The following is an 11,051-nucleotide window of genomic DNA, read 5'->3' on the forward strand; positions in this document are numbered from 1 at the left end:
AAATAAATAAATAAAAAGTTAAATGAAGACGACCCAGGTTTATGAACGACGATGTTCATATATGATCTACGGTGACATGAAGCCAGTTTTCAGCCACAGAGCTGCTGTTTGGATCCATCATTAGATGCTGCATGGAGGAAGCTTTTCTGACTCTGTGGTGCAGCGGCAGGTTTTACCCTCAACCTCACGGATGTGATGATCTGTTCCAGAAGAGCGTTCCCATCAGCCAGGACGTTTCCACACTTTAACATGACACAGTTCTCCCAAATGTGGTTTTAAACATCTAGAAAACATTTTCACGTCTACCAATGAAGTCGCACATCTATTTATTGAAGACTTCTAGAAGAGTAGGGAGAACGGGTTGGTTGTCACAGTGGCTACAACTCGAGGACGCTGTTGAAAGACAGCGGTACTGAAATTTCCTTAACAGGGTCATAGATCAGCTACATGGTTCATTTAGCATTTTGACTCTTGACAACGAGGTGAGAGGACATTTTATGTTTTCATCAATTTTATGTTTCTCACCTCCCAAATATGGTTTAAAACATCTAGAAAACATTTTCTTGTCTACATGAATTATTGAGCAACGTTTCTCTCCACAGCTGTTGTTTTCATTAGATTCCCGTGTGACAGCAGCTTCTGACTCTGACGTGATTTGAACACGTAACCTTCTGATCTGGAGTCAGAAAAAAGAGCTCTACACACACCATTTAATCATCTCAGATCCAGTTCCCTGTCACAATTCATGTTAACTTCCATCACATTCCTTCTGAAACCTGGTTCTTGTTCATGTTCCTAAACTTTGAGTCACTGAGGACGTTAACCTGAAACTTCCCATTGAACGGATCAGGGGTTGATGGCTAGTGGTGGAACCTGGGCCTGGTGGTTAAACCGTGTGGACTTGAGTGGAGCTCAGCTCCGCTGGTGATCACCTGGGGCTGCACTTCTACTTTCAGATTTATAAAAAGCATGCACACACACATCCTCCACCTGTTTCCGTTTATAAATCAGAATCAACTCTAAAGCGGCACAGTGAGGGAACGCCTTGCCCCGCCCACATGGTGGCTATAAATGGTCAGGTGGACGCCTGTGATACATATTCATCACATAATTTCCATGATGGCTGAGGAGGGAAAAAAAAGGAAGAAGTGGAATTTTTCAGGGTGTGAGACAGAGGTCCTGATGGACCACGTTGACAAACATAGAAATGTTTAACTGGTGGACACGGCATGGATGTTACTGCTGTCAGAAAGACAGAATAGTAGCTGGTTTTAAAGTAGCTACAGTATGAACGTGGAGAAATAGATCCTGGAAGCAGTCTGGTTTAGTAGAGGAAGGTATAAGAATGAAGAGGAAGGAGATACTTTCAGTAAAGAGGAAGGACACAGATCAGGTGGAGCCAGACCCCAGACCCAGTACCAGCAGCCCCACACCACCCAGCATGGCGGTCACCACACAAGGACAAACCAGATGGATGTGTTCATCTTATTCAGAGAGCTGTAAAAGTCAAGACATTCCTCTCCTAAAACTCCAGCAACTGGTCTCCTCACTTCCCAGACGTTTACATGTTAGAAGAAGAAATGATACACCATGCCGAACATCACCCTGGAACTACTTTTTACACCGTGCCGAACATCACCCTGGAACTACTTTTTACACCATGCCGAACATCACCCTGGAACTACTTTTTACACCATGATGAACATCACCCTGGAACTACTTTTTACACGGTGTCGAACATCACCCTGGAACTACTTTTTACACTATGCTGAACATCACCCTGGAACTACTTTTTACACGGTGTCGAACATCACTCTGGAACTACTTTTTACACCGTGATGAACATCACCCTGGAACTACTTTTTACACCATGCTGAACATCACCCTAGAACTACTTTTTACACCATGCTGAACATCACCCTGGAACTACTTTTTACACCATGATGAACATCACCCTGGAACTACTTTTTACACCATGCTGAACATCACCCTGGCACTACTTTTTACACTATGCTGAACATCACCCTGGAACTACTTTTTACACGGTGTCGAACATCACCCTGGAACTACTTTTTACACTATGCTGAACATCACCCTGGAACTACTTTTTACACGGTGTCGAACATCACCCTGGAACTACTTTTTACACCATGCTGAACACCACCCTGGAACTACTTTTTACACCATGATGAACACCATCCTGGCACTACTTTTTACACGGTGTCGAACATCACCCTAGAACTACTTTTTACACCATGCTGAACATCACCCTGGAACTACTTTTTACACCATGATGAACATCACCCTGGAACTACTTTTTACACCATGCTGAACATCACCCTGGAACTACTTTTTACACGGTGTCGAACATCACCCTGGAACTACTTTTTACACGGTGTCGAACATCACCCTGGAACTACTTTTTACACGGTGTCGAACATCACCCTGGAACTACTTTTTGCAGACGTTGCTACTTCAGCTCATAGTTTATGCGTTTTGGAAATAATTGCAATCTGGTTTTATTTGTATTTTATATAGCATCCCGACTTTTTTGGATTTGGGGTAATAAGAGTATTTGTGATGTGTATGTTAAAATTATATATAAAATATTAAAAAAAATAATTTAATTTAATTTAACTGATTAAAAAGTTCACAGTTTTTTTTTATCAGAAATTATTGTTTTGCCTCTCGGTTTGAGTGGTTCATTTCAGCTTAGTGGTCAGTTTTAGCTGAACAGCTAATGTTTCAAAAGCAGTAGGACCTGAATTGTACCTGCCTCTCACCTGTTAATGCTGAGATAGGCTCTAGCTTACCCGCGACCCGTAATGCACCAAGCGGTACAAAGAATGAATGAATTTTAGTTTCCCAGTGATTTACTAAAAAGTGGATCTGAGGTGCCCTACACCAGACTCTGTTACAACACCGGTGTTCTGGTAATCACGGAGTGAAAAGTAATGCTTTAAAGAGCCTTAAAGACAGCAAAACAAAAGAAAGAAAAAATTATGGACTAGTGGAGTGAACAATATTTACAGCAGACACATGAACACGCCACAGTTAGTTCATTTCCAGGCGGAGAGTTTGATTTTGTGGGATCTTGGGAAGGTTTAAGAGGAGGCGGAGCTCGTTGACAGGAGACGTTGGATTTGTGTCACTGCACCGCAGCGGCGCCTGCGCAATTTCAACTTTTTTTTTTCTTTCTTTCTTTCCGCTTTGGATTAGTTCAGTGACGTGAAGATAAACTACCAATGACTTCCGGTGTAAGTGTCTCGACTTCAAAATAAAAACCTTTTTCACCACAGTTATTCTGTCACATTACACAGTGACATACTACACATAGATGCATTTCTTTTGCATTAAGTAAAAGGAGAAAATGTGAATGTTGCCGGGGAGAGGAATGTCTGGGTTTCAACCCAGTATAAGCAACAGAAAAGGGATGGATAAATAATTTTCAAGTGATAATATAAGAAACACACACAAGCATATATATATATATATATATATATATATATATATAGATATTGGATGGGGCTTGATTTAAAATCTAATTAATTAGAGGCTTTGTAATTAATTCATCTCAATTAACTGGATTTTATTCGCATAACAACAGTTGCCACAAAAACAACATCTTTTAATTTAAATGGATTTGAGTGGGCAACTGAATTAAATAACAGATACAGACATTAGTATTGTAAACTCGACTCTAGTAATGTCTGGAAAAATGCATTTAATTGCATTTCAAGTCAAAACAGTAGAAAAAGAAATAGAAAATATCCCTGGCCAATTTTAACCAACAGCTTTACTAGCAGCTCTAGTTCTCAGGTTAAGTCTACACATGTTACAGCACTTTTAATGTTTCCCTCTACACTCTTCAGTGATTTACATTAATAACTAAAGGTGAGCCAGGGTGGGGTCAGCCAGTGTTAGCTTTGCATATTTCATTATCTGTCTTCACTCCATACCAGCACAGGTGAACTTCGCCTGCTTTCACTGCAGCTGTGAGGCTTCTGGATGGGGGAGGGGCCTGCTGGAGCACCTGCTGCGCATTGAGAAGAAGTTAACATGCTTTCAGGTCAGTCTCCAAAAGTCTCCAGTAACACCAGAAAAGTCACTAGATTTGTTGCTAGTTGCTTTTGTGAAAAAGAATTGCTAGAGGATCTGAAAACTCACAAAGCATTGCAGCAGGATAGATTGTTCATTCTTCAAACAGCAGCAGTTTCTGAGCACTGAGTGGTTTTATCTCCAGTCATTCTTTTGGTGTGTTTTTTAAGGGCCCTGCTTGTAGGATTTCACTATTTTATTTATTTTTTATTTTGTTTTGTTTTTCTTTATCCTTCCTGATTTTATTTTGAAGGGCCACGCCAGAAGTGGCCGTTACTTCCGGCTACTTCTGGCTACTTTGACGGCTTCAGATCCAAGGAGAGAAATATGTTCCGCTGACGGAGAGGACGGACTTTACTCCAGAAGGACGCAGTCCTACAAACATCCACCGCGGGTTTGATTCCGGACGAACGCACGTGAAGCAGCAACCGGAAAGACTTTGTTTCCGGTCGGGACAGTGAGCTGTTATTGGTGGATCATCGGCTGGGACGGGCTGGAATGGCTCGGCCGAGGAAGAAAACCTCCGCTGGGTGTTTGGTGTGAGGCTCTGAGGGAGGAGCGGACTGGGAGGAACATTACAAACTGCAGATAAGAGGAAGAGATTGAGGAAGAGGAGGACAGAGCTTTTAGAAAAGAAGAGGAAGAAGATGGGAGGAAGAGTGGATCTGCTGGAGGTCTGCTGCCTGCTGCTGCTGCTCAGCGGAAACTATTACTGCAGAGGTGAGGAAGGTGAGGAGGACTGAGGGTGAGGAGGAACAGTCATTACAGTCCTTCTACTTTGTTGGGCCGGGTTGGTTTTAGGTTGGTTTGTTGTTTCTGTGTTGCAGGGCCTGACATCCATTCTTCAAAGGGTGGGGTGGTGGTGGTGGTGGTGGTGGTGGTGGTGGGAGGCGGGGGCGCTGAGAAGTTGTGACTTCTGTCCAGTTTTTAGCTTCAGTCTGTTATGTAACAACATCTTCATCACTCCATTAAAGCTGTTCACACACTGCTGACAACAGCTGGTTATCAGAGTAAACCCGGAGGAAGGGGTTTGGGGTTGACCCCTGATAACCAGCTGGTAAAACCTGCCGATAACCAGCTGGTAAAACCTGCCGATAACCAGCTGGTAAAACTAGCTGATAACCAGCTGGTTTTTAAGGTTTGACTTGCAGCTTCTGTTCTGTCTGATTTCCAGGCTGAACTAATTGATATAAGTCTGGTGGCTTGGAAAGTCCACCACACTGACCCCGGCTCAGTTCTCCAGGATGGAAGCAGTTTTACTGAACGTGGCTGCTGCTGATGTTAGCTGAACTTTTTGTCAGTGATGTCACCAGAAATGTGATGTCATACCGACACGCAGCCCTGAATCAGAAGCCTGGTGTTACTGTGTCTGCAGATAAAAGTTCTGTCACTGATCAGTACCTGATGTATTGATGAGCCGCGTTTCCTCCACGTCTGCAGCTCTGAGAAACTTTCAGATTACAGCTGTAAACGGCTTTAATCTGCTTCAGTATGAACAGAATTAACAGAATTCTGGGTCGAATTCCAGCTTAAATCTTTGTGATCTGACCTACACACATTCTTTCTGTTACCACAGAGGTGCAGCGTGATTCAGAGGTCGGTTCCTCCGTGTGTCGCTGCGCTGCTGCTCCTGCTGCTCCTGCTGCTCCTGCTGCTCGCTGCGCTTTTGAACCACTTCCTGTTCAGATTCCTGTCTCACCCAGATGTGCTGACATTTATAACAATTTGTTATAATTCACAAACCAGTTCAGAAACCATCAGTGATGATAAGCTGTCCTGGATCAGCAGGACATCTACCCATGAAACTACCACCACCGTGCTCCACAGAGGGAAGACGGCTGGTTGGAGACATAACTTTGTCGTTTTGTTGTTTTTATCTTTCAGGCTTCCAGTCCAACTCTGTCAGGTTTTCTGTACGTGTTTTCAGGTTGTGTTTGGACATCATCTCTAGCATCCTGACGGGGGGGCTGACAGGACCCTGTGTGGTGCTTAGTCATTTCCAGCTCCACCCAATCTCTTTTACACAAAGCCGTTAATCACAACTAAAATAGTTCCTCAGTACTAATTATCACATAATTCATTCAATTTACAGTAGAACTGAGTAACTTTCAGACCTTAAAGACACACTACAAAACTTACAGGAGATCTCACCCAGCATCGTCTTCATCTTCTCCGCCTCTTCTCTGAGATTTCCTGTAACGATGAAGACGATGCTGGGGGAGATCATGGCGACGGGATGAAGACGATGCTGGGTTAGCCACCGTTACCGGGGAGACACGGTGAATAAATCTGCAACAGTTAGTTGTAATTCTTTAAGAAAATTGTATAGTTTGATATAAATTTGTTTCATAATTTCAGTTTCATCTTAAATAGATTAGTTTTCACATTGACATATTTTATGAATTTTATAGCGTTTTATTCATATTTTCTTGTTTTTGTAATAAAGAAATAATTATATTTCATTTTAAATTTGACCCGTGTTGATTAAAAAACAAAAGAACGTTAACTTTTGGAAAGTTGTTGGTTTCTTCCTTCCTGAGTGAAAATGCAGCTTCAGGTCACGTCTGGTGGATGTGCGGCTGGCTTCAGGCCGCCACACCCACTCTGAGTCAGCGCTGTGTGTGTGTGTGTGTGTGTGTGTGTGTGTGTGTGTGAGTGCATGCAGCTCGTGTTGTTGCAGGTTATCCGTTAAGCAGCTTAGTGTTTCTGGCCAAGTGTTTTAACAGTGTTGATGGAGAGAAATAAACCATGTGTGTGTGTGTGTGTGTGTGTCTGTGTGTGTGTGTGTTTGAGTTAAAACAGAACAGAAATCATGTGTGATGTTTGTCTGCAGACAGAAACACACACACGCGCATGTGGTCTGAACAAGTGATCACATTTGCAGGAACCGCACACACCGACACACACACACACCGACGCACACGCTGACTTGGATCAGCCGTGCACGTTTCCCTGAATCATGACTCACTGCTGTGAACAGAAAGTCTGTCTTTCTGGAAACGGGGTTCACCGCATGTCGGGTGTTTGTTTCCGTGCACGTTAACGGTCGTGGCATTTTCCCTCCTGAAGGTTTCTTCTTCTCCTCGCAGGAGTTTTGTTCGCTTTTCTTGCATCTTGCTCTCGTGTGTAAACATGTAGAAGAAGAACTGGCTCATGTCTGGAGGCTGAAGGCTTCCTTCCACATGTCAGATCCTGTCGCTGAGCTGAGGAGTGAAAGCAGTGAAACATGAGCTGACTTTCTCTTCTTTGTTTTCATTCCTGACAAACAGGAAGTGGATATTCAGTAAGAACAACAGGAGCTAATCTGCGCTGCACTTTATTCTGGAATTCTGGGAAAATTTCCTTCAGCTCTTTGTTTCCATCTCAGCTGAACAGTTGGAGCAACTAGCAGCTGTTTCATGATGTTTGAGCTCACTGGTTCCCAACCAGGACCTCCTTCATGCAACTAAGCTAAGAAGCTTAAAACATGGTGGTCTCTGAGAGTCCTGCTTCTGTGACCACCTCTCACATGTGGAGGATTTATTGTACAGAATTGTTAAATGGGAGAATTGGTTTTAAACCGGAGGTGCAGCAGCTGTTAGACAGACTTTCCCTCCAGTTTGCCGTGTCATGGATGTGTGAAATGTCCATGACTACAGAGATTCCTTCTGTTTCTCTCTTATAGGAGGAGAAAGTCAGACGAGTCCCGAGTCAGGGAGGTCAGATTAGAATCTTCACTCAGGTGTCAGACCTGCAGAGGCAGATTTTCCTGATAAGGTCGTATCAACCAGCTCAGACTCCTGATCTTTCTGATTATCCCTCTGCTACACCAGTTTACTCTGTGGCATTGTTCCAGAATGTACTGGTCAGAGGATTTTAACCTGGATAACAAGTCTCAGCAGATGTCAGAGGACAGCAGCTGGAGTTTAGGAAGAAAATGTGATAAACGGTGTCATTAGAGGGAAAATACCATCAGCTTTCTAACATTTCTAAAATCTTTTTGGAGATCTGCTTTTCCTTTTAAGTTACTTTTTGACTGTAGGAACTTTTCTTGCAGACTTTTTTCTTTCTCTGCTGTTTCAACTTGAAGAACCAGGAACCGAAGAAAGTTCTGGGGTCACACGTCTGACCCCGGTACCACTGCTGTTCCCTCAGCACGTCGAACTTTTCAGGATTCAACGCCACAGATGAGTTGGAGCAAAGGTACCTGGATGTTATCTGGGTTTTGCTTCAGATCATTGAGGTCTGCAGCATCTAAAGGTCCCACCACAGCATCTCAGTCAGGATCAGGTCTGGACCAGAACTGGACCACTGAGACCTCCTCCGCCTCCAGCCGGTCTGGTTCCTGCAGTCAGGATCAGGTCTGGACTTGGTTGAAGAGAACATGGAAGAACATTTCATTACGTTAGAATTTCTCAGATTGTTTTGTCTTTCTGATGGAAACCGACGTGTTGGTTTTAATCACTGTGAACGTGTGAAGCTGACTTGTTCAGCAACATGATGAGGAATCGAACCAGCAACCTCACCTAATAAACAGTCTGCCCTCCTCCCAGCAGTCACGTGACCACCGAGCCTTTCTGTAGCTGCTCTTCCTTCTGTTTCTAGACTAGAACTCCGTCTTCTTTCTGCTCAGCAACCAGGAAAAATATCAAACAGCTGAGTGAAGGTTCCAGGTGGTCATGTGACTCTGTGGCTGCAGGCAGGTTGACAGGATGGAAAGGTCATTAACCGTTGCCATAGTTACAGATGAGACCTCCCACGCTCTGGTTTGGTGACCATGTTATTTGTGCTGTGAACAGATGGAGAGGAACTCGTGTTTCTGTCTCTGGGAGGACGTCAGAAAAATAAACATCAGAAACGAGTTTATAGCACAAACCAGATCTATCTTAACATGACTGACAGAGGATCAGATCTTCTCTCTGGTTCAGATCTGTCTCTAAGGGAGAGACCGGTTACCCTGTATTTGTGATCTCATTCTTTTATAGATGGAACTAGGAATTTAGATCTACTGGTAAATCCAGAGCTTCTCCTTTCAGCTCAGCTCCTTCTTCACCAGGACAGACCGAAGCAGAGTCAACGTCCCTGCGGGCTCATTCTTTAGATCAGAGTCCACTAACAAGCGGACCGCGGTCCGGATCCAGAACCCGTCCCACATGGACCTGGAGTTAAAATATAAAATCTAACTGGGTGCTTTCATTTTAACTGGCACAACTTTTACAGTCCTTACGGTAGTGGTCAGGAAACACGCGGACCAATTACACGTGATGTAAGCCACCCCACGTGGTTCACTCAGCCAATCAGTGTGTGAGGCTCCCAGCGCCGCGGTAAGCTGCCCGTAGAAATCTGCTTGTTATCAGCGGGATCTAGGTCACAGTTTCTGACACATCAGAATGTGTACCTGCACTATGATGAACTCAGACTTAAATACAAGTTTTCAAGGCCACTCGTTTTCAAAGATGTACATGCAGAGAAATGGATGCTAGCGGGAAATCCGACCGCCAACCACGTGCATCAAAAACTAGCCTGTGGAAACCGCGGTGAAGTTGGTTTTAGGTTGGATATTCGACAGACATTCATCATTTCGTGTTCAATAGCTTCCGTTTCACGCGACCAAAACACGCAATTCCTGACCTGTATTATAGCACAAGATGAGACAAACAAGACACACCCCTTTTGATTCATTTTGAAAGCTCCTTCTGTTTTTTATAATTTTTTTACAGTAAAAATATCAATATTTCTTCAATAGCTTCCACAAATTGTGACCGAGGGGCCCCAAACCTCAACTAAATTATTCTACTAAGACACACAAACAAGACACACCCCTTTTGATTCATTTTGAAAGCTCCTTCTGTTTTTATAATTTTTTTACAGTAAAAATATCAATATTTCTTCAATAGCTTCCATATCATGAGACCGAGGGGCCCCAAACCCAACTAAATTATTCTACTGAGACACACAAACAAGACACACCCCTTTTGATTCATTTTGAAAGCTGCTTTTGTTTTTTATATTTTTTTTTACAGTAAAAATATCAATATTTCTTCAATAGCTTCCACAAATTGTGACCGAGGGGCCCCAAACCTCAACTAAAATATTCTACTGAGACACAAACAAGACACACCCCTTTTGATTCATTTTGAAAGCTCCTTCTGTTTTTTATAATTTTTTTACAGTAAAAATATCAATATTTCTTCAATAGCTTCCACAAATTGTGACCGAGGGGCCCCAAACCTCAACTAAATTATTCTACTGAGACACACGAACATGACACACCCCTTTCGATTAATTTTGAAAGCCCTTTCTGTTTTTTACAAAATTTTTACAGTAATAAAATCAATATTTCTTCAATAGCTTTCACATCATGTGACCGAGGGGCCCCAAACCTCAACTAAAATATTCTACTGAGACACACAAACAAGACACACCCCTTTTGATTCATTTTGAAAGCTCCTTCTGTTATTTATAATTTTTTTACAGTAAAAATATCAATATTTCTTCAATAGCTTCCACAAATTGTGACCGAGGGGCCCCAATCCTCTACTAAATTATTCTACTGAGACACACGAACAAGACACACCCCTTTCGATTCATTTTGAAAGCTCCTTTTGTTTTTTATAATTTTTTTACAGTAAAAATATCAATATTTCTTCAATAGCTTCCACATCATGAGACCGAGGGGCCCCAAACCTCAACTAAATTATTCTACTGAGACACACAAACAAGACACACCCCTTTTGATTCATTTTGAAAGCTCCTTCTGTTTTTATAATTTTTTTACAGTAAAAATATCAATATTTCTTCAATAGCTCCAGCAGACACCCAGCCTGCTGGGGGGGACCACTAGCGCCCCAGTCACAGACACACCCAGCCAGCCTGCTGCTGCGTCAGGTCCGCATGACCTCCAGCAGACATCCAGCAGGCACCAAGCCTCCGGAAGACATCCAGGGCCCAAGTCACACTCCTCCCCAGCCAGC

General features: G+C 43.0%; 1 protein-coding gene across 3 annotated transcripts in view; it reads left to right on the top strand.

Moving 5' to 3' along the window:
• Positions 1-4,390: 4,390 nt before the first annotated feature.
• Positions 4,391-11,051, top strand: part of adam9 (ADAM metallopeptidase domain 9) — a 37,517-nt gene continuing 30,856 nt past the window's right edge. For 2 of the 3 annotated variants that reach the window (XM_041999160.1, XM_041999162.1), the window contains exon 1: positions 4,391-4,827. In XM_041999160.1, the coding sequence (XP_041855094.1) occupies positions 4,746-4,827 (82 nt within the window). In that variant the 5' untranslated portion in view covers positions 4,391-4,745. The remainder of the gene's footprint in view (positions 4,828-11,051) is intronic. The other variant, XM_041999161.1, reaches the window with a different exon arrangement.

This window comes from Melanotaenia boesemani, chromosome 11, assembly GCF_017639745.1.
Source record: "Melanotaenia boesemani isolate fMelBoe1 chromosome 11, fMelBoe1.pri, whole genome shotgun sequence".
Taxonomy (NCBI): Eukaryota; Metazoa; Chordata; class Actinopteri; order Atheriniformes; family Melanotaeniidae; genus Melanotaenia; species Melanotaenia boesemani.